At 36.6% G+C, this 21,607-nt stretch overlaps 1 protein-coding gene across 1 annotated transcript; it reads right to left on the reverse strand.

Moving 5' to 3' along the window:
• Nucleotides 1-3,127: 3,127 nt before the first annotated feature.
• Nucleotides 3,128-21,089, reverse strand: LOC106066329 (probable inactive peptidyl-prolyl cis-trans isomerase-like 6). Its single transcript, XM_013225319.2, has 7 exons — nucleotides 20,962-21,089; nucleotides 18,543-18,638; nucleotides 17,299-17,550; nucleotides 15,566-15,716; nucleotides 11,846-11,902; nucleotides 4,623-4,758; nucleotides 3,128-3,705 (listed from the first exon to the last, which is right to left on the reverse strand). The coding sequence occupies exons 1-7, from the start codon at nucleotides 21,040-21,042 to the stop codon at nucleotides 3,588-3,590; spliced, it is 891 nt and encodes a 296-aa protein (XP_013080773.1). The 5' UTR covers nucleotides 21,043-21,089; the 3' UTR covers nucleotides 3,128-3,587.
• Nucleotides 21,090-21,607: the final 518 nt, after the last annotated feature.

Consider the following 21,607-nt stretch of genomic DNA (forward strand, 5'->3'; position numbering starts at 1 on the left):
GCTGCAAACTGTTCCGCAATAGTGACTCTACTCTATATAGACCAGTGGGCTTCAAACTTTTTGGCCTACCGCCCCCTTTTCGTATTTTTAGCGGCCCCCGAAAGGGGAAAAGACCCTATTAGTTTTGTGCGAAATGTCTGTCCGTCTGTCCCATTTAGATCTCGTAAACTAGAAAAGATATTGAAAATCGGACATCACAATATTTTAGACCATTAAAAGTTCTGATGCAACGGCTTCTTTTTTTTTTTCTGAAAGCAAAAAATCTAATTTTTAAAATCAGTTATGCAAGCAGTTTTTTTATAAGAAAAAGCTAATTAGTATGCATTACAAGTTAGACATAATTTAAAAAGAATAGTAATCTTGTAAACTTCATCTTTGTGAACATTTTTTTTATTGCAGATTTTTTTTTTTTTGAGGATTCGAATAAGAGATTGAGCCTTTTCAAAACAATTAGATCAATTATAAGACATCAGTTAGGCCAGGGGAGGCATGGTGGCTGAGCGGTAAAGCGCTTGGCTTCCAAACAGGGGGTCCCGGGTTCGAATCCTGGTGAAGACTGGGATTTTCAACTTTCGAATCTTTGGGCGCCTCTGAGTCCACTCAGCTCTAAAGGGTACCTGACATTAGTTGGGGAAGAGTAACGGCGGTTGGTCATTGTGCTGGCTACATGACACCCTCCATAACCGTAGGCCACAAAAACAGATGAACTTTACATCATCTGCCCTATAGACCACAAGGTCTGAAAGGGGAACTAGTTAGGCCAGGTTCACATCTAACTTTACATTCACTTTCACCTATCCTTTGATCTGCGGGACCGTTGGGGCACTACACAAGATCTGTTAACCTTCTTTCTCCATTCTTATCTCTCATTTGTCTTTGATATAATTTCATTCGGATGTTCTTTCTGAAAATATTGAAGCCTGCCTGGGTGGACCACTTCGGGGGCCGATTTTGAGTTTGTGTTTCCACACAAACTGTCTTTTGTAACCTTGTTTCTTTTTAAAAATCTGCCAGTGCCCTCCCCCTCTAAGAAAAACACTTATAAAGAAGCGTGAGAAGGCAAAGTTGGACAGAGCTTCAGACATTACCAGTGACAGATTTTTGACGGCAAATGCGCCGAACGGCGCGGAAGGGTCTAAGTCAGTAAGAATAGCACATTAGGTTTTTGAAATAAAACTTTTTATAGCAAAAAAATGCACTGTAGATACCTCAGAATATGCATTTTGTTGGCTTTTAATACCAGAATACAGAAGTAGAGCTCCGCCCTGCGCTGGGGGAGCTGCCCCCTTGCTGACTATGTCGGGGAGTCTACAATTTTTCCCACCAACTCCAGGAAGAACCTTTTCTAGGGCACAATAAATGTCTTCCGAAAGAATGAAGGGTCAGAATGTAATAAAGATTATGTACACACACATACATACATATAAATATTTATAGTTCGCCGGGGGGGGGGGGGGCGGAAAAAAACATAACTCTACAACATCTAGCAGCAGAAAAAAAAATTAGAAAAATTATAACGAAATGGTATGACAATAAATGAAGGCAAATTTTAAAAGAGAGAAACAAGGGTCAGAAACTTTGAAAGAAAGCAGAAACAGAACAGCAGAACTAAGTAAAATATATAGAGGAAAAAAAAAGTTCATGTTCAAATACTTAGACAAATGAAATGAAGCAGTACACAAGAAGGGGTCTTAATCTCAGTGCTTTTCCTTTTAAAGTAACTTATAAAATCATAAATAAGCTAATTTTGCCTACTAAAAAAGGGAAAAACACTCAGAAGAAATTATGATGATCTACCAATGTACCGGTATATATAGTGTTTTTTTTACATTTCCAACCATTTCAGCTATACTATACCAGTATTACACACCAGCTCGCACTTGTGTTAATTTGTTCTCAGGCTTTATATGGTTTATTTGGCTGGAACATCCCGTGCTCCTTTTCTTTAAGTTTCAATTAACTGGCCACATTTATAACAATCCCCTTAACTTACTTTTAAGCCAGTCAATTATTGTATCTGTTATAATGAAATGAAAAAGCCTGCTCTTTTTTTCTTTCCTTCTCTCTCTCTTTCTCTGGAACCTCTTTTTTTCATCCTGGGCATCATAATGTTCTCTGACAGAATTTTACTTGAATTGGAACAAGCTGCTTCGTAAAGCCCCACCCATGACACATACACATGATTTTGGCCCGCATGAATTCTACTAGGCTATCACTTTCACTTTCCACTCCTCCCTTCTGCTTACAAAAAAAGTTACTTTTTAATATACCCTCTGCTTTTCTACCGGAACACCCCACCCCCTGCATACACGCACCCTGCTTTCACACTTTCAGCCCTTTTTTATTACAAAGATTTAAGGCATATTAAAAAGAAGTTGACTTAAAGGAAAAAGTAGGAATTTGCTTTAAAATACAGAATAGTGGGCTATTTCTTTTTTTATGCTTTATATATAAACAGCGGGAAATACCAATAATAAAATACAAAGGTTAGAAAGCTTGTGGTTTTTGCATGAATTGCAGTGGTAATGTTGTGAATCTGTCAAAACCGTCTCTAACAGGTAAAAGCTGTGTACGAAACTATGTACGAAATTTTATGTGAATCCGTATGACAGATGACAAGATCTGTTGATACATACATGAATCAGTCAGTCAGTGGTATTTTATAAATATAATATAATTCATCCTTGTACATACCGGGTACATGAATAAATAAGATATAAATAAATTGACAATATTGAACAGAAAAAAAAATTTGAAAAGTCTATCAGATTTAATTGACAATGAAGGCAACACAGCCTTCCCAAAATTCATTAACCTACAAAATTGATTTATTCTGACAAGTTGCCTTACAGAAAATAAAAAATGGTAATATGGTAAGCATCTCCATCCACAAAATAGATGGGTTGTGACATGCAGCCTACTGACAATAACAAGAGTAAATCATAGTCATAATATCACCAAGCTGAAATCAGTTAACTGTTAACCCTTTGGACAGAGGGCTCAGACGAAATATTACCTTTGCTATCGGTATTTGACTTTAAAGTAATGAATTTATTATTTTTGAATATTTCAAATTCAATAATTGCACACACAATAAAGTTAAAATTGTAAATTATAACTATACACGTTTTAAGAGAACAGAATGATTTTATTATGCAATATATATTATTATGCTATATAAAAACAAAACTGGTAATACATTTTTAACCACAGTTTTTATTTTTAAAACAAAAAAAATTACGTGGTAAGTTGCAGATTTTTGAAATTTCAAACATTACTTAAATTTAAAAATATTTTAAGCATAAAATTCTGTTGGCATCATGACATTTTCCATTTTTAATTTGCAAATAACTTAAATTACTTCCTCCCCAATCCCTTTTTTAATTGAAGTAAAAAAAAAAAAAAAAAGATATTTTAAAATCGTATTCATTAATTTAAAGTATGGTTAGCTGAAAAGTATTATTTCAATTTATTTACTTTGTACAAAGTGTTTTGGAAAAGTTCAGTTGGCATCTTTTTAGGATGATCACAGGATTGATCTAAAAAGATGATGTATTTACATGATATCTGTCTTTAAAATATATACATTAAAATTCATAATGAATAACTCCACATTTTATTATTTTAATTTCTGCATTTGGTCGTTCATTCATAGTCTCTTGCTCTTCCATTTTTTTGAGAACTTCTGTTCCTTCAATAACTTTTCTGAAATTAAAAAAGGCAAAAAAATTTTGCACAATCAAATAATTTATACTTTTATTTTTTACAATTACAAAATCATAACTTTGAAGCCTTGCAGTATTCTTCATACTTAATATGACATTGTGAACATTTCATAGCACAAACCCAGTGACAGTCCGACAATTACCTTTCCACATCAGATATTTTTCTTTGAATCATATACAACTAGACTCAGCATATGTGCAGCAGATATAATATGACCAAAAAATTGCTCAAAAAAGGGATTTTCAGTAATCTTTCCCATAACTGATTGTTTCTCTCTGTACTTAAATTATGTCCATCTATTTCTCACCACTCTGCTACTATAATTTTTTCTCATCTAAGCCACTCCCATTTTTCTCTGAAACATCCTCTACAGCTCTCTTTCTTCATACATCCATATTTAATTAAACCCTGACAACAAACAAAAATGTTGATTATTTTTGTACAGTTTTCTTACTAAAAAAAAAAAATATATATATGTAGTAAAGTAAAGTAAAGTTCCCCTTTCAGACCTTGTGGTCTATAGGGCAGATGATGTAAAGGTCATCTGTTTCTGTGGCCTACGGTTTACGAGGGTGTCATGTAGCCAGCACAACGACCAACCGCATTTACTTTTCCCTAACTAATGTCAGGTACCCATTAGAACTGGGTGGACTCAGAGGCGACCAAAGATCCCGAAATTAAAAATCCCAGTCTTCACCAGGATTCAAACCCCAGTCCCTGGTTCGGAAGCCAAGCGCTTTACCACTCAGCCACTGCTAATAAATGTAGAGTCAAACTAAAAGAAAAACAAACTAGTAAGGCTACTTGCAATTTTAGAAAAATTTTTATGCTCCTGGAGTGAACCCCTTTAATTTTTTTTACTTACAACTCCTTACAAATATTAAAAGTATACTAACCCAAATGCTACATATTTGGTGTCCATCCATGGACATGGTTGAAGTGTAATATAGAACTGAGATCCATTTGTATGTCTTCCTTTGTTGGCCATTCCTACTATTCCACGCTCATTGTGCTTAATTATAAAATTTTCATCTATGAAAAGAAAAATCTATTAGTAAATTATTTATTTCAAAGATATATATATGTATATGGCTCCTTTTGTCTCGAAAGGCAATGGATGCGCCCAAATGAGTCACTGGTTTTGGCTTAATCTTGAGACGGGGCAGAATCTGGTGTGGCTAATCAAGCCAATTCTAGAACGGCAGACTTTGCCACAATTCGTACATGTGTATGCCTCTGATTTAGGGCTAGCAGACAGGGCAGCTTTCTTTTTATCCCTCTTGATTAAAGCCGCTTCAATTCTTTTGTTCTCAGCAAGGGTTGTCCCAGCACGCACAGTCTGTCTCCATGCACTCCGGTCTTTGGCTATGTTTTCCCACATACTTTCGCTGATGCCTGAGGCTCTCATGTCTCGCTTGCAGACATCTCTATATGTTAGTCTTGGGCGGCCCTTGGGTCTGACTCCTTCCACAAGCTCAGCATATAAGATATCTTTCGGGATTCTGCCATCTGGCATGCGGGTGACATGTCCGAGCCAGCGTAATCTTCTTTGTGTCAGGAGAGCATACATGCTGTTCATATTGGCCAATCTTAAAACTTCCTGATTGGAGACATGGTCCCTCCAAGAGATGCCCATTATGCGTCTCAGGCAGCGCAAGTGGAAACTATTCAATCTGTGCTCTTGGTACATGTATGTTGACCAGCTTTCACTGCCATAAAGGAGAGTGCTCACAACACAGGCGTTTTAGACTAGGATTTTGGTCGCTGTGGTCAATTTACCATTTTCCCAGACGCGCTTGGAGAGTTTTGCCAATGCTGTGGTAGCTTTTCCTATCCTTTTTGTCAGCTCGATGTCTAAGTCTAGGTTACTGACAATTGTTGAACCCAAGTAGGTAAATTCCTGCACCACTGAAAGGGTGTGGTTCCCAATTTGTATTATAGGTATTTCTGCGACGTCTTGTGCCAGGATTTCGGTCTTGGAGAGACTTATAGTAAGGCTAAACTCTTGACAAGCAGCTGCTAAGGCGTTCACTAGCTTCTGTAGATCTCCTTGTGAGTGAGATACGAGTGCCGCGTCATCGGCAAACAGCAGCTCCCTTATCAAGATACGACGCCTTTTCGTTTTGGCTTTAAGACGTGCCAGGTTAAAGAGCCTTCCATCGGATCTGATATGGATGTATATTCCGTCTTCCAGGGATTTAAAAGCACTGGATAGTACGACTGAGAAGAAGATGCCAAATAGTGTAGGGGCCAGTACACATCCTTGTTTTACACCGCTCTTAATGGAGAATGGCCTGGAGGAAGAACTTTCAAACTGAACGGTGCCCTGCATATTTTCGTGAAAAGCTGACACTAGTTTTCTTAACTTATTTGGGCAGCCGATTCTCTCTAGTACAGCAAACAGACCGCTTCTGCTAACAAGGTCAAAGGCCTTGGTCAAATCAATAAATGCTATGAAGAGGGGCTGCTTTTGTTCTCTGCTCTTCTCCTGTAGCTGCCGAAGAGAGAAAATCATATCTGTTGTAGATCTACCTGCCCTAAAGCCACACTGCGACTCTGGATAAACACGATCTGCCAGGATCTGTAATCGCTTTAGTAATACTCTAACAAAAGCCTTTCCGACTATGCTAAGCAGTGAGATGCCTCTGTAATTGTTACAATCAAAGCGGTCGCCTTTATTTGTATAAATTGTAACAATGTTGGAGTCTTTCAATTCCTGGGGGACCATTCCTTGTTCCCAGCACAAGCTTAGCAGTTCATGGAGTGGTTTGATTAGGGCATTTTTTCCAGCCTGAATTACTTCAGCAGGAATGCCATCTCCTCCGGGTGTTTTCCCATGTGCAAGCATGTCAATGGCAATGCTCAGCTCCTTTACTGAGGGCGTTTCGTCTAATTCCGTCAAAACTGGAAGTGATGGGAAGTTGGAAACAGCATTTGGTGAGATGGCGTTTTCAATCTGGTAGAGTTCTGCATAGTGTTCAACCCATCGTTCCATTTGCAGCGCACGATCGCTGATGATTGAGCCATCTTTTGACTTGAGCGGAGCACACTTGCTGGTGTGAGGTCCAAAGGCTTTTCTCATGCCCTCATATAGTCCTCTTATGTTACCACAGTCGGCACAAGATTGAATATCTTCGCATAGCTCCTGCCAGTATTTGTTAGCACATTGTCTCGCTACTCTTTGGGCATTGTTACGTGCAGCTCTGAGCCTTTTTAAGTTGCTTGGGGTGGGATCCTTCTTGTAGATTAGCATGGCTGCACTCTTGTTCGTAGTGGCAGTTTCCATTTCTGGTAGACTAGCTTCAAACCAGTCTTCGCTTATTCTTGGTTTTGTTTCCAAAGACCAGTGATGATGTTTGGTAGATTGTATCACGCATAAACGTCCAGCTTTTTTCTACCTCAGTCACAGAGAAGTTTTTAAAAGCTTCCTCTAATTTGTTCTCAAATTCGGTGCAAAGATCAGGATTTTTTGTGCTAGTAGTATTCAGGCGTGATTTTCTTTTTCCCTGTGATGTGTGGATCTTAGTTGGCAGCAGTCTTGTCCAGCAGGACACTAAAGTATGATCAGTATCACAATCCGCGCTTTGGTAGCTACGTGTCAGCAGTATATTTCCAATGTCCTTTTTTCGTGTCAGTATCATATTCAGCTGGTGCCAGTGCCCAGACCTAGGGTGCCTCCATGAGACACAGTGCTGTGGTTTTGTTCTGAAGTATGTGTTGGTAATGCAGAGCTTATGGTATGTGCAGAATTCAAGCAGTCTTTGTCCGTTCTCATTCATCTTTCCCATTCCAAAAAGCCCAAGACAGTCTGGCCAGGTAGTGTGATCTGATCCTACTCTGGCATTGAAGTCACCTAGAAGGATCATATGTTCTTTTTGAGGAATGTTTGCAATGGCTTCTTTGAGGTCTTCATAGAACTTGTCTTTGTCCTCCTGAAGCGAGCTTAGTGTGGGGGCATAGGCACTAATTAGAGTGACTTTTACAGATGCTGTCATCATACTTATGCTTAGTAGCCGTTCCGAGCCACCAACTGGAGGGACTATCATGGGAAGAAGACTGTTCTTGACAGCAAAGCCCACACCATGTATTCGAGTCTCATCCTGTGCTTTCCCTTTCCAAAAGAAAGTGTAGTCAGTCTCGCGGAGCATGCCGTTTTCGGCCAGTCGGGTTTCTTGCAGGGCTGCAATGTCAATATGTAGCCTTTTTAGCTCGTTGTTTATCACTGCCGTCTTCCTTGCATCGTCGATCTGCCTTAGATCATCAGTGAGACCAGGACACATTGTCCTGACATTCCAAGTGGCCAGTCGCATGACAGGGATTTTCTTTTTCAGTTTAATTTTTCTTTTGTTGCTTGGTGCAAGTTTCCAGCCTACTTGTCGTTTTAAACTAAGCTCTAAGCACCCATTAGAGCAGGCAGGCTGTGGCGGATCAGCACCTAACTGACTGGGGGCTGCCCAGGTTGAGGCGGGCGGTAGCTGATCAGTGAGGCGCGAAGACCTCTCCCACCGTCAGAGACAAACCGTGGCGTCCATACATTACGCCAATCAAGTTGGACTTATAACCCGTAACTGTTGTCTCCCGTGTTGTTTTAGCCGCTTTGCAGCAGCACCAGAGTTTCCTCTCCGGGGCGCATTCCTGGGCCTTGGATAAAGGGGTCATGGGTGGCCCATACGTCATGATCCCTCTCTCGACCTTGCTGATGTGATCCAAAGGAACGCATCGCATTACATTTGGCACCAACTCAGTTGCAGAAGCTGCCGGAGGGAATTTCGCAGCTGATACTCCCAACGCCTAAGGGGCTTCACTCCTGATTTCTCCTCGAGGTTGTCTCCTGAAGCCTCAGTACCGCAAGGCAGCGGGGGTTTGAAGTCAGAGTACCCCTCTCCTAGATGAACTGCCTTACTAGGCTGACGAGCTCCATCTCCATTGTGGCGCCAGGTATCCGCCTTCACCCCTTCACCTGTTAGTAAGAGCAGTTTCGCCGGGCTTAATATCTAAGCCACACGAGCAGGCCAGGTGCTGGACTTGGTTGTCAGAGGCTATTTGAGACGCATGCCATTAGGAGTATTTTATAGACAATGGGAGCTTAACCCCATTGACACCCCTGGCCATGACAACCTTTGAAACACTTCAAAGATAGGCCTATATTTATATGCTACTGAGCAATTATTTATTAAGTACTTTTGCAAATATAAATTACGAGAGATGAATACATTGTAATGTACTAGTTTAGAGAGTAGGTTAGTTTTGTTAGTTAAATATATTGCATGGGCGTAGCCAGGATTTTTTTTTCCCAATCCCCCCCCCCCCCCCCCCCCCGCCAAAAAAAAAATTATATGTATTTATGTGTGTGTGTACATTATTTTTATTACATTCTGACCCTTCATTCTTTCGAAAGACGTTTATTGTGACCTAGAATAGGTTCTTCAATGAGTTAGTGGAAAAATTGTAGATTCCCCGCCATTACTAGCAATGGGGTCTGGGGGAGCGCTAGGAACTCCCCCAGCGCGGGGCGAAGCCCCGCCGCCAAGCACTATTTCTGATATTGAAAACTAACAAAATGCATATTCTGAGGTATCTACAGTGCATTTTCCTGCTATTAAAAAGTTTTATTTCAAAAACCTAAAGTGATATTCTTACTGACTTAGATCCTCCCGCGCCGTTCGGCGCATTTGCTGTTAAGCTGTTTACATAAAATTGTAGATTCCCCGCCATTAATAGCAAGGGGCCTGGGGGGAGCGCTAGGAGCTCCCCCAGCGCGGGGCGAAGCCCCGCCGCCAAGCTCTATTTCTGGTATTGAAAGCCAACAAAATGCATATTCTGAGGTATCTACACTGCATTTTCCTGCTATTAAAAAGTTTTATTTCAAAAACCTAATGTGCTATTCTTACTGCGCCGCTCGGAGCATTTGACGTCAAGCTGTTTCCATAAAAATCTGTCACTGGTAATGTCTGAAGCCTCTTCCCACCTGCCATGAGGACCTCCATGAATGAGTGGCGTCAAGTTGTACTAGGATATCATTGCAACTCTTCTTATGCATAATTTATTTTGTCGGAGAACATGTCCAGCAAACCTCATGCATCGCTCTCTCACAATCTTACTATGGGGTCGACTCCCAGTTCGGCATAGGATTTCCTTGATTTAGACCCGATCTCTATAACTGACTCCTAAAATCTGTCTTAGCCATCTTTGTTGAGCCACATTTTGTGTTTTTCAATTTCGGCAGATGACTATTCACTGCAGTTTATTAATGGAGCCCTGCCACTGGTAAAAATGTGTAACCTCTCTTGAATACGCTCTTGGAATTAATTGACTGTAGTTTGCTTTAGATTTTATATCGAAAAGAGAAGTTTTATCGTCAAAATCATCTGTAGGGGTTTTCCACCTCAAAATGCTCTGTAGGGGGATCTTAAACTCAAAACCATCTGAAGGGGTTTTAAACTTAAAAAAAAAAGCCATCTGTAGAAGAGGGGTTTAAACACAAAACCCCCGATTGGATTGGCTACGCTCAAATAATTTTAGTGTGTAATTTTTTTTTTTTTTATATTGAAGAGTTATTTTTAGCATCAAACCCCTCTGAATGGGGGTTTAAACTCAAAACCCCTTTTGGCAACGCTCATAGCATTTTGAGTCCGTAATTTGCTTTTTTTCTTACACTGAAGATGTATTTTTTATCATCAAACCCCCCTAGCGGGGGGTTTAAACTCAAAACCCCTTTGGCTACGCTCGTAGATTTTAGAGTGAGTAATTTGCTTTTATTTATATTGAAGAGGTACTTTTTAGCTTCAAACTCCACTGGAGGGGAGTTTAAACTCAAAACCCTTTTGACTACACTCATAACATTTTGAACGCATAATTTGCTTTGTTTTTATTATTAAAGAGGTATTTTTTACCTTCAAACCCCGCTGAAGTGGGGTTTAAACTCAAATCTGAGTCAAAAACCATTTAGCTACGCTCATAACATTTTGAGTGTGTAATTAGCTTTTATTTTATATTGAAGAGGGGGTTTATCGTAAATTTTAGAGGGGGTTTTAAAATCAAAATCTTCCTTAACTGCAATGTGCTCTTGGAATTAGTGGATTTTCGTTTGCATTTTTTTTTGTTTTGTTTTATAGAAGAGGGGGAGTTAACTGTAAAAATCCCAGGTAGAGGGTTTTAAAAGTCAAAACCCCTGGTAGGGGGTTTTAAACTCAAAACCCCTGGTAGGGGTTTTTTAACTCGAACCCCTCTGGTAGGGGTTATAAACTCGAACCCCCTGGTAGGGGTTTTTAAACTCGAACCCCCCTGGTAGGGGGTTTTAAACTCAGAACCCCTTTGGTTGTGCTGGGGCAAGTGATGGTTTAGTATTAAAAACTCACCTAAAATAAACAAAATCAAAGCAAAAAATCAGTCATTAAATTTCGACTCGATTTCATTTCGGGTGGTGGGGGGGGTTTGAACCCCAACCCCCCCCCCCTGGCTACGCCCATGATATATTGTGTATAGTTTTAGCGACGGTAAAAGTAATGACGTAGTAAAAAGACAGACTAATGACGTAGTAGACTTAGGCGAACAAGAGACCAACATGGCGTTATGTTAGAAGTAGGCTGTGTTTTGAATAGTAGTTGAATAGCAGTTAGATATAGCGACGTTTTAGAAAGACTGGACGGATTTCCCAGTGGTTAATAGAGTCTCATTTTATAGAACTGAATGTTGTTATCAAGTATATCTATTTTGTAATGTTCTGTGGCTAATGTTAAGTAATTATTGATACATAGTCGAAGTCAGATTAGATTAGCCCACAACACATTTCAAAGCATTTTACAATCCAAATATATAGCATATGCAAAAAAAAAAATACATAGGTAACAAACAATTATTAAATTGTAAGCTTTTTGCCACTAATTAAGTCTAAAAGTTCTAATTTATCTCCCCTATTGCACTTTACAAGATTTCAGAATATACAACATCATGGAAATTTATAAGGGTCAGACTTGTTCAAACCATTAAGATGTACATTGTAAGGTGCATTGATTATTGCTGATGAATTGCAAAACCATACTTCATTTTTAGTTAAGCTTTCATTTTTTTAACAAGTCAGTCTATCAAGTACTCTTTACAATAAAACATCAACATATACCTTCAAATACTGGTCCAAATACAGATTCTCCACCATTGCCTCTGCCATGATAAATGTCTGGAATAAATTGACAATTTAAACCATTTAAGTGTCTGTAGAATGCAATTGTAAAGTATTTATTATGTAGGATGTAATTATCTCCTATTTTGAAGGAATGTCTGTAATTTATAAGATAAGAAAATAAGATAGTCATTAATGCAAACTTAATTTTCTTTAATGTTAATTAATACCACATTGGGATGTGATTATTAGGTCCTAGTTACTTGCATAGCGAATAATGCAAACATTTTACAAACAGGATGTTCTAACATGCAGTGTTCAAATGAAAAAAAGAACTAGTAATGCTTATAAACTATATTAATTGAGAAATAAATGTACAATGAGCATTTGAAAAAGAATAAAAAATCTAGATAGAACTGAAATGAAACAAACTATTGAAATAAAAAATAAAATGTGTATGAGAGAAACTGAAGAGTGATTTGAAGATAACAAACAAAAGATGGCAACCTTTCTATAACAATTTTTATATTTGAACATTTGGTCCCAAATAATAGATTTCTTTTTAAAATGTCTTTAAAAAACTTTTTCTTTTCATGAGCTATTTAACAATAAAATGATTAATATTTAGCCAAAAAAAATTAATGCATGTATTCAATTAACATGCAACTTGATTATCATTTACACAAAAGGTAATAATCTTTTTTTGAAGCTACCTTTTGTCTGTAAATTAAAAGATAGGAAAGCATATGTAATCTACTGGTTAAGATTTTTAAAATCTATATATGTAACCAACAGCATAAGAGATTGTCGTATGGCTGGCATAATGAATGGCAACCTTAACTTCTCACAGCTGTGATGTACAAACTCTCATTAGATCTGATTAAAAAAAAGTGATTTGATTTGATTTTGATTTTAGGTACATCGGCACAATTTAGGCCATGTCGTACCTGCAGTCCCTTAAGGACTACTATCTCTCTACATAACAAGGGCTAAATTCTATATAGTTAAATCATTAAAATCAAGGTCTATTCACAGTTAAAATAGTAAAGGTAGTAAAAATTTTAAAATTTGGTAAAAATCTAATGTAAATAGTACATGTTCACAAATTCATAAATCAGATCTTCGTAGACAACCCCACTTCCCAGATAAAGCCCAGTACCTTCCCAGGGTCGACATTGTCGAATAGTGTTTTTAAGTTAGTGGCTCTAAAATATTTCTCCCTGGCATCCTGGTATCTGGGGCAGTCAATGAGGATATTTTCCATGGTGAGGCGAGAGTCACAATACTCATAAAGTGGGGGCTTAAAAAAAAAAAAAAAAGTATAGACTTGCTAATTAATATATATGATATAAATATATATATATATAGTGGCGTCACTAGAGTGGGTGTCACCTGGTGCGGTCAGCTCAGGGTGTCACTACTCCTCCCGCCAATTAGCATTTTTTTGTTTTGGTTCAGCCATATTACATATACTTTATAATTACCAACATTAATTAATTGTTAAATAACTATAAAAGGAATGTCCATTCTGCTTTATAATTCAGTTTTTTATTATAGTTCGATTGTGAAACAATGCGGCATTAATTAAATTACAATGATTTTCTTTTCACAATTTCAAACTTGAACACTTCAATAAGTCAATTATCAATTAAAGTTAAAATCGATCTTAAGTATTTCTTAACTTTAGTTTATTTTTTTTAAAATACTATTTTAACAGTGGAACTACAGTCCTGGGGTACTCGGAGAAGTGTGCCCTGCTCTGGAGATCTTTGGGCTAAGTATATCTTTAGTATTATTGTATTTTATATAATGTATTTATTTGTAGATATAGCCTCAAATGATTTCCAGGCAGTAAATGTTTACCCTGATGTTCTGCATCCTGGGGTACTCCCAAACGTGACATATTTTTGTAACCTTTCTCTGAGGGATTCAACCTGAAATGAATCATCAGATGGACTTTACATATTTTTATAGCCTTGTCTCTGAGGGATTCAACCTGTATTGAATCATCAGATGGGCTTTACCAAACGGATGTCTTTAGGTGGGATTCTATGAAGCTTGTAGGCTCATAGGTTTCCCTGAAGCCTATAGTTCATCATGACCCTTTTGTTGTTTTTTTTTTGCTAAAAGTGGCTAGTGTCAGCCTGAAGCTTGTAACCCCAGAATGGTCAAAAGTGGTCATGTGTTGACCTGAGGCCTGTGACCTTTATTTTTGATAATCAGAATGACTAGGGCTGTGTGCCATACTATTTTTGAGTATCTTTTGTTTACTTTTTGTTGTGTCAGCCTGTGAGTTGATGGCCATGTATTTACACATTTATTTTACTCATGTAAATAAACTTTGTACATATTGTTATAAACCTGGTGGTGGCACAGATGGGGGTAGTGGTGTGTGTGTAGTCAGCTGACGCAAATCGCCCCAGGCCAAAGGTTGATGAGCGGTCAACCGTGACGAGCTACGACGGTCAACCGAGACGAGTGTCAACGTGAAGGTTCGAGTAGGATCGGTGTCGTGAACAGAGCTCAGGAGCGTCACGAGGGATGTAGTCATATGACCACCCAGAATGGTAGAGCGACGTTCTGCCCGGTTCTAGAAGGCCAGCAGGGACCCTATATAAAGAGCGAAGGTATCAGAGACAAGTCAGTTACAACTTCCCGATCTACAGTTCGTTACTACGGCTCAGTACAAGTTCGAGACGAGACAGAGACCAGTGCCAGAGTTGATACGGCGGCACGGCTATTAACTTGAGAGATATTTGTACAGTCTGGTGTTACGTGCTGCCAATTGTACAGTATTGGCTGTTATTTTATTGACATTAAACTTTTACGTTATTTAGAACCCTGAGTTATCAAGTTCTTTCAGTTGGTGGTGCAAGGTGCAGTTTGCAGAGAGCCTGCATAGAGAGATTCGTAACAATATGTTTACCTGCGACTTTGTAAAGTCTTTTGTTGCATACATTAGTTGAATTGTATACCTGAAGGTTATACCTAATAACCTAGGCAGTACAAGAAGGGACCAGTACACCTCTGGACGAATGTGCAAGCACACTTTTAACACTGACCTTTTGATCTAAATACCTAAATCTAGCTATAATTCTAATTCAATATTTTTAGCTATACCTGCTAATAGGTAAATTAATTGATAAAACTTTTATTATATTGAGTGGGGTGCTCTTTTAGAATCAATCCCCCTTTATATGTAATATCGGTACTCTTACAAGCAACCCCATTACTATGTAACTATGAGCTGAAAGTAAGCTTTCATGTTTTATTTGTGATAAAAATTATGATATAATATTTTGGACATTTTGATATTATTTAATTTTTTAAAAATATGTTAGCCTAAACTTAAAACAAAATGTACATAGATATAATTATTAATTGTGAATAACATGTTCAAATATTTAGCCACTAACACTTATGTTTTTAAAAATTGTTAGTTATTTCGAATTGCATTTTTTCAGGAGGGTGTCACCCGCCTAACCGGTGTCACCCAGTGTGGACCGCACCCCCCTAGTGATGCCACTGTATATATAACAACTTATTTTTCATAAAACAAAATGGCTGTCAGGTTGTGTGGACTGCTCTATGGACTGTTATCTTGATTGGCTTGGATGTTATAATCTTCATTTCTAAAGAATCTCTAAAACTTACAAGTCAAAAAAATACATCTTGCTAAATACAAGTTATTAACTTAGAAATAATAAAGGAATACAAAACCTCCTCCTTGAATCCAGCCATTCTTAACTATTCTGTGAAATATTGAATTTTCATAGCATAATTTATATCCAGTCTCTATTGATTCTTCTTTTTCACCAGAACATAACAGTAAGAAATTGGCACATGTTTTTGGAGCTATGTCAGAATATAACTGAAAAATATTAAATTTAATTTTTTTTAAATTCAATTTTTTTTTTTTAATTTAATCATAATTTTCAAGAGACATGGACCAAAGAATGGAAAGATCTTATCTTATGAAATATAGACTTTGCTTCAAAAAAAAGAAGATGATTAGGTCCTACACGAGTCCTCATATCAATCTAGTCATGCATGGTAATTAATGGCTTAAATTCTGCCAAGTCATTGGTTTTCCTGGCTGACTCAGGTGACCCATTCCATGCTCTAATTGCATTAGGAAAGAAGGAGCATTTGTACAAATTTGTCCTAACATATGGAACAAGGACAAGCTGAAAGAGAAGAAAGCAAATCTAAGAAATAAGTATGGGGAAGCAAACAAGTCTTTAACAAAGAATGCAAGAAAAGTCAAAAAATGCTTCTTTCATGAAATGCAATAAAAACAAAATGACATGAAGAGGTTGTATGAAAGAACTAGAACCTTATCAGGAAGAAATACCAACACTGACAAGCCATCCAGCAAAAGATAAACAAGGAAAGGTCATCACCAATGATGTTGGACTGACAGAAAGATGGGTTCAACCAACAACCCCCAGGCATACCTTAGCAGTAGAATTAATGAAAGTTGATATAATGTCCCATTCCCCACCCCAGAAAGTAGAAATTATCAAGGCCATCAAAATGGCAAAGAGTGGAAAGGCCCAGAGGGTATACTGGCAAAGGCACTTAAATCAGAATCCCAAAACATCAGCTGAACTGTTACATCTGCTACTGGGAAATATTTGTGAACAAGTATAATACCTTGCTGCCCACTCTCAATATGGTTTTAACTAGAGTAATAGAAAATTAAGACCAAAAAGGCTGGTTTACATCAAGACAAATCATTTATTGACCATAATGATACATTATGTATCATCACAAAGCAATCCATTGAATAGCAGTTCCCTTTGTACAGCATTGACAGAGCTGTAATTTGGAAGTTGATGAAATATTAGGGGCATTCACTGAAGTTCACCAACACCATCAAATGGTAGAACATTGTTCCAAGTGGTACAAAACAGAAAGCTTACTTATTCATTTCCAGTACAAACAAGAAGGGACAAGAAAATTATGCTTGCTGTCACCCTTAATATTTTGATGGTCATGAGAAAGATTAAAAAAACAGTTTACAGTGGACCCTAACTCAACACCTGAAATACTTGAATTTCACTGATGACATCTGTCATAAAGAAAATGCTGAAAAAAAAAATCTGTCAACTTTTGGGAGAGAACCAAGCAGAAACCCATACCCAAAGACATTAGAAAGCGAAAATGGAGCTGGATAGAATACACCTAGCTAATATTGCAAAGCAAGTACTTTAGAGCAATCCACAGAGAAAGTAGGAAGGGTTAATAAAATCTAGAGTTGGTCAGTTATCAGCATAGCTGAGGATACTGGAATGACATGAGAGCATATCAAGAAAGCCACTTAGAACCAAGTTTGGTTGAGGGGTGTGTTATGGCCCTTTGATTAAGATTATGTAAGTAAGTAATTCTGACAAAAAATTTAATTTTACCAATTTATGAAAAACTATAAAATGAAATTATATCTCATTTACCTCAATCACTAAACCCCCAATGAATTCATCATTGATAGCAATATCCATAAACACATGATCATGACCCTGACAATTTAACTTTTTTTTATAGGCTTCTTCTGTCAAGGTGAAGTATAATGGCTCTGGGCGGAATTCTTCGTAGTTATGATTGTCTTCTGCCCATGTGATAAAGTCATCTGGACCACCAATTAATGCATCATTAACAAAAGCAATAGCTTTGTCACTGAATCCCCAGGCTTCACCACGCAGTTCCTAATTTGGAATACAAGTTTAGGTTTAACATAAAATGATGATAAAATTTTAGCACATATCCTAATCAATTTAAGGTGCTTGCTAAGTTTGCTCTTTAAAAATCTTTAGTAAGTGTAAATACTATTTACTATTTAAATAGTTTTAGATTATTATTACAATCTATACACAGGAACACATTTTTTTTCAGTGTCACACATAGATATGATGCTATTACTACAAAGAATATGCATGAATTCTTTGACTCAAATTCACTAACTGAACAATACTTTTTAAATTTCTTTAATTTGTGTAAAATATTGTGGAGGCTGATACCCCTGGGAACTTTATTCCTATTATGTTACCACCAGTTGGGAGAAATGCCAATGCATGTAAGCTGCAGTCCCTGACAGCTTTCCTCATGGAATGCTGTGGCAGTTTGTTTAAACTACTAGGCTACCAGATCTTTGTTTAATTCCCATACCATGACTTGGATACCATTCCATTGAATGCATTGATTTCCAGGCTCCCAGAATAACCTGGTGAGGACGTACCAGTTTCACTTCTAATTTTCACCTGTCTGCTTCCACTAAAAAAAGTTTCCACCAAAGAGGCTAAATGATCTGGAATCACTAGCCCAGTCATTTATAGGTTCTACCAATAGTATTTTATTCAATCTTAAAAGACTCTAAGTAATGTACCTTAACAGAATTTGAATTATAATTCTTCCATTTGCATTTTTAATTTGAACTCAAACCTTGAATTATTATTAAATAAGTCAAAAACTAAAACATGTCGGGGACAAATTTAGTTTATGATGCCAGTGGTGTCTTAATTTTGATTACTAACTAATCAAGGGATTTAATTTATTATTGGCACCCAAATACACAATGTACAAAAAGCTTAATTACCAACGCAGTGTTATTAGAATAATTCTTTAGTTGATTCTCATTAAATTAGTTAAAACTGCTACTTATACCTAAGTTATAGATGTAAATAAAATTTTTTATCAATACCTTTCGTTTGTTCTCAATGAAAATGTCCCAGTCACATTGTAGCATTCCAAGTATGACAGGAGTAGGAAATAAGTCTGGTTGTTTTCTGTGTAGATCCTTTGTAGTTTGAATGTAATAAAAAAGTGTTTTAATATCATTACAATATGTTTTCTGTTAGTATGTTATACAATTTTATTAAAAATCTAGTAAATTATAATAATTAGATCTAAAATAATATGGGAAAAAAATCTTTAAATACCCATTTGTGACCTACATATCTGATAGGTGTAGCTATTGTATGCATTGTGTATGAGCATATTTCATCATCTTGCCTTTTTAAGAAGTTAGCTTTTTGATCATTTGACCTTAAACAAATGTGCAGCATTCTTTTGGACTGCAGTTGCTTTCTAACATTCCATTAAAAGAAAACTGGGTGGAAGCCTGATCATGTGATATGTGCTCTGGACTATTGTCTCAATGGGCCCAGGAACAATGCTCGCTGCCATCCCATTGAAGTCTTGTTGATGGTTTAATGGGCTAGAATGTAGATCTAATAATCTTCAATTTTTAAGAAACAAATTAAAAAACAACAACTGAATCGGTGGTAGTCTTTAACATACTTCAGTGAGTGCTTAAGTTTAAGCTGGAGGGCCATTTCCTTTTCAGTGTAATGATTATAATGTGCATATGAATATGTCAAACATACATTTCTAAAATAATTCTTTTCTTAGTTATAAAGTTAGAATTTATATGGTGACAACATAAAAATGTAGTATCCTTAGTTATAACTTATATAGTATACAATTCTCCTTATAGGCTTAGGAAAACATTACACAAACTATGACAATTTAAAGCCAAAAGTGAAAGTTCTGACTGAACTGGTAAATAAAATACTAACTAATGCTGACAGTGAAAGTATATATTTAAATAATGCAAGTAGGCCTATTACAAACTTTTACTTACTAGAATACCAGATTTACATTAGTTAGATCTATTTACTAAATATTAGTATTAGTAGTATTAGTAATAGTATTGATACAGTATTATTATTTATTACTATAGATACTAATAAATAAATAATAATTTAATTATATCCAGTCACTCAGTCAGATTATTGAATATCAATTATTATTTTTAAAATCAATCCATTACTTTTAGTTTTACTGGATCTAGAATTAGTTAAATTAAGTCAAATTAAGTTAATAGTTTTTTAGATCTATTTAATTATATATTGAACTAGTCGACCGGCGGCGTAGCATACGCCGCTATTTTGCAGGGCCGCCTTAGGCGCCTGCAGCCTATGCGACTGGTGTAGAAATTATTAAATTAAACCATTTTATAAATTAAAAGAGATTTCCCATGCCCTCCTGTTGATTTACCAGGAGCACTTTCATAGGACCCGCGCTTTCATAGGACCCGTGCTAATTCAAGGTGCATAAATTAATTAATTAAACCATTTTAAAACTCAAAACAGATTTCTCGCGCCCTCCTGGCAATTTACCAGGAGCTCCTCGAAATCTCCAGAAATCGCAAAATATACTAAAAATTTCTTAAAATAAACAGAAATATATACACGAAAATTGTCATTTTGGGTGTCATTCAATATGGAAAACGCCAATCTTATGCACAACATTATGCATCAGCCGTAATTTTGTAATCTGGTGAAAGAAGCTTCTTGCGCCTCAAACTAATGAAGAATTACTTGAGGTCAACAATTCTCAAAGATAGATTGAAACATTTGGTAATTCTTGCAATTGAGCATGATCTATATAGGAAACAGAATTATTATGATATACTGTATGACTTCAAGGCTCGTAAAGTAATTCTTTACGTAGTAAAAAATGAATAAAATGCAAAGACCAATTTATTTTCTAATACAAACTCTTAAATTTTACTTATTATCCGCTTCCCTACCCAAACTTGGCCCCGTGAAATCCATTTCGCATAGGGTCCCACAATGGTTAAGTCCGGCCCTGCTATTTACATATAGTAGATTATTTAGATTAGTTCCTAGTCCAAACCTCCCGCAGGACAAAGGGGGATGGGAGCGGGCAGGGTTTGATACATTTAAACGACAATCAAGCGCGCAGCCAGTCATCCGTAGTGTGAATACTACTCTTGTTTTCTCGTGGACAGAAATATTTCTTACTACTCAACAAACTCTTGAGGGAAGAAGATAATTATATATAAAATATAGTTAATATACTTATATAGATAATATTAGGTATGATCATGTTTTAGCTGGCGGCCGCCATGTTTAACTTAATTACTTTTAATTAGTATTATTTTAATATAATAATATAAATATTAATTTAATTAATTTATTATTATCTAGATTCTAGATCTATAATAATCGAACCAATATTCATTGAAATCTACACCAGGCTCTAATAAGAATATCTTTTAAATCTTTAATTTTGCTTTATGCGACTTTTCTTACTTCTGCACATGACTTTGCTTTAATAAAATTAACTTCATTGATAAGACCATAAAGAGCAATGTTATATTTTCTGACAGCCATTTTGCTTGGTCCATAGAAACGTAAACAGGAAATGGTGTAATTAACGTGAGTCAATAAAGCAACAACAAAATGAAAAGCTATGCTTCCACCCTATAGTCTATGATAAAAAAAATAAATCTATTTCAACTAATCTTATCTTATAGATTGCAGACGTTACATCAAAAGAGAAATAGATCTTATAGCGCCTTACGCATTTCACATGTCAATCACACAAAAAATTGAGTTATAAAATGTTTCATTTTGTTAGATGTGAACTTGATCACTCAAAATTTAAGCGCTCTTTATTTACAATGTGCTATTGACTATTGGACATAGATCTAGATCTAATTGGAGCATTGGGCAGATTGTCTAATCAGCCAGGAAAACCAACCCAATGATCTAGTCTAGAATATGTTCTATAATCTTTAGACCTTAACGCGGAGTCATGAAGTACGTAGATCTAAATTCTAGATATAGATCTAGAATTTTAGATATAGATCTGATATTATTTTTTGAAGGAACGTGTGTAAATTATTATTATTATAAAATGTGTGCGTCGAGTGTTTGTGTGCAAAAGATTTTTAGA

The sequence above is a fragment of the Biomphalaria glabrata genome, chromosome 6, assembly GCF_947242115.1.
Source record: "Biomphalaria glabrata chromosome 6, xgBioGlab47.1, whole genome shotgun sequence".
Lineage (NCBI taxonomy): Eukaryota > Metazoa > Mollusca > Gastropoda > Planorbidae > Biomphalaria > Biomphalaria glabrata.

Bases quoted from the DNA above. Each gene is read 5' to 3' on its own strand.
- LOC106066329 (XM_013225319.2), bottom strand. From the start codon at position 21,042: ATGGCTGTCAGAAAATATAACATTGCTCTTTATGGTCTTATCAATGAA. The intron at 18,639-20,961 runs GTAAGAAAAGTC...CAAACTACAAAG, and splicing joins AAGCAAAGTCATGTGCAGAA to GATCTACACAGAAAACAACC. The intron at 11,903-15,565 runs GTTTTGTATTCC...AATTTATTCCAG, and splicing joins TGGCTGGATTCAAGGAGGAG to ACATTTATCATGGCAGAGGC.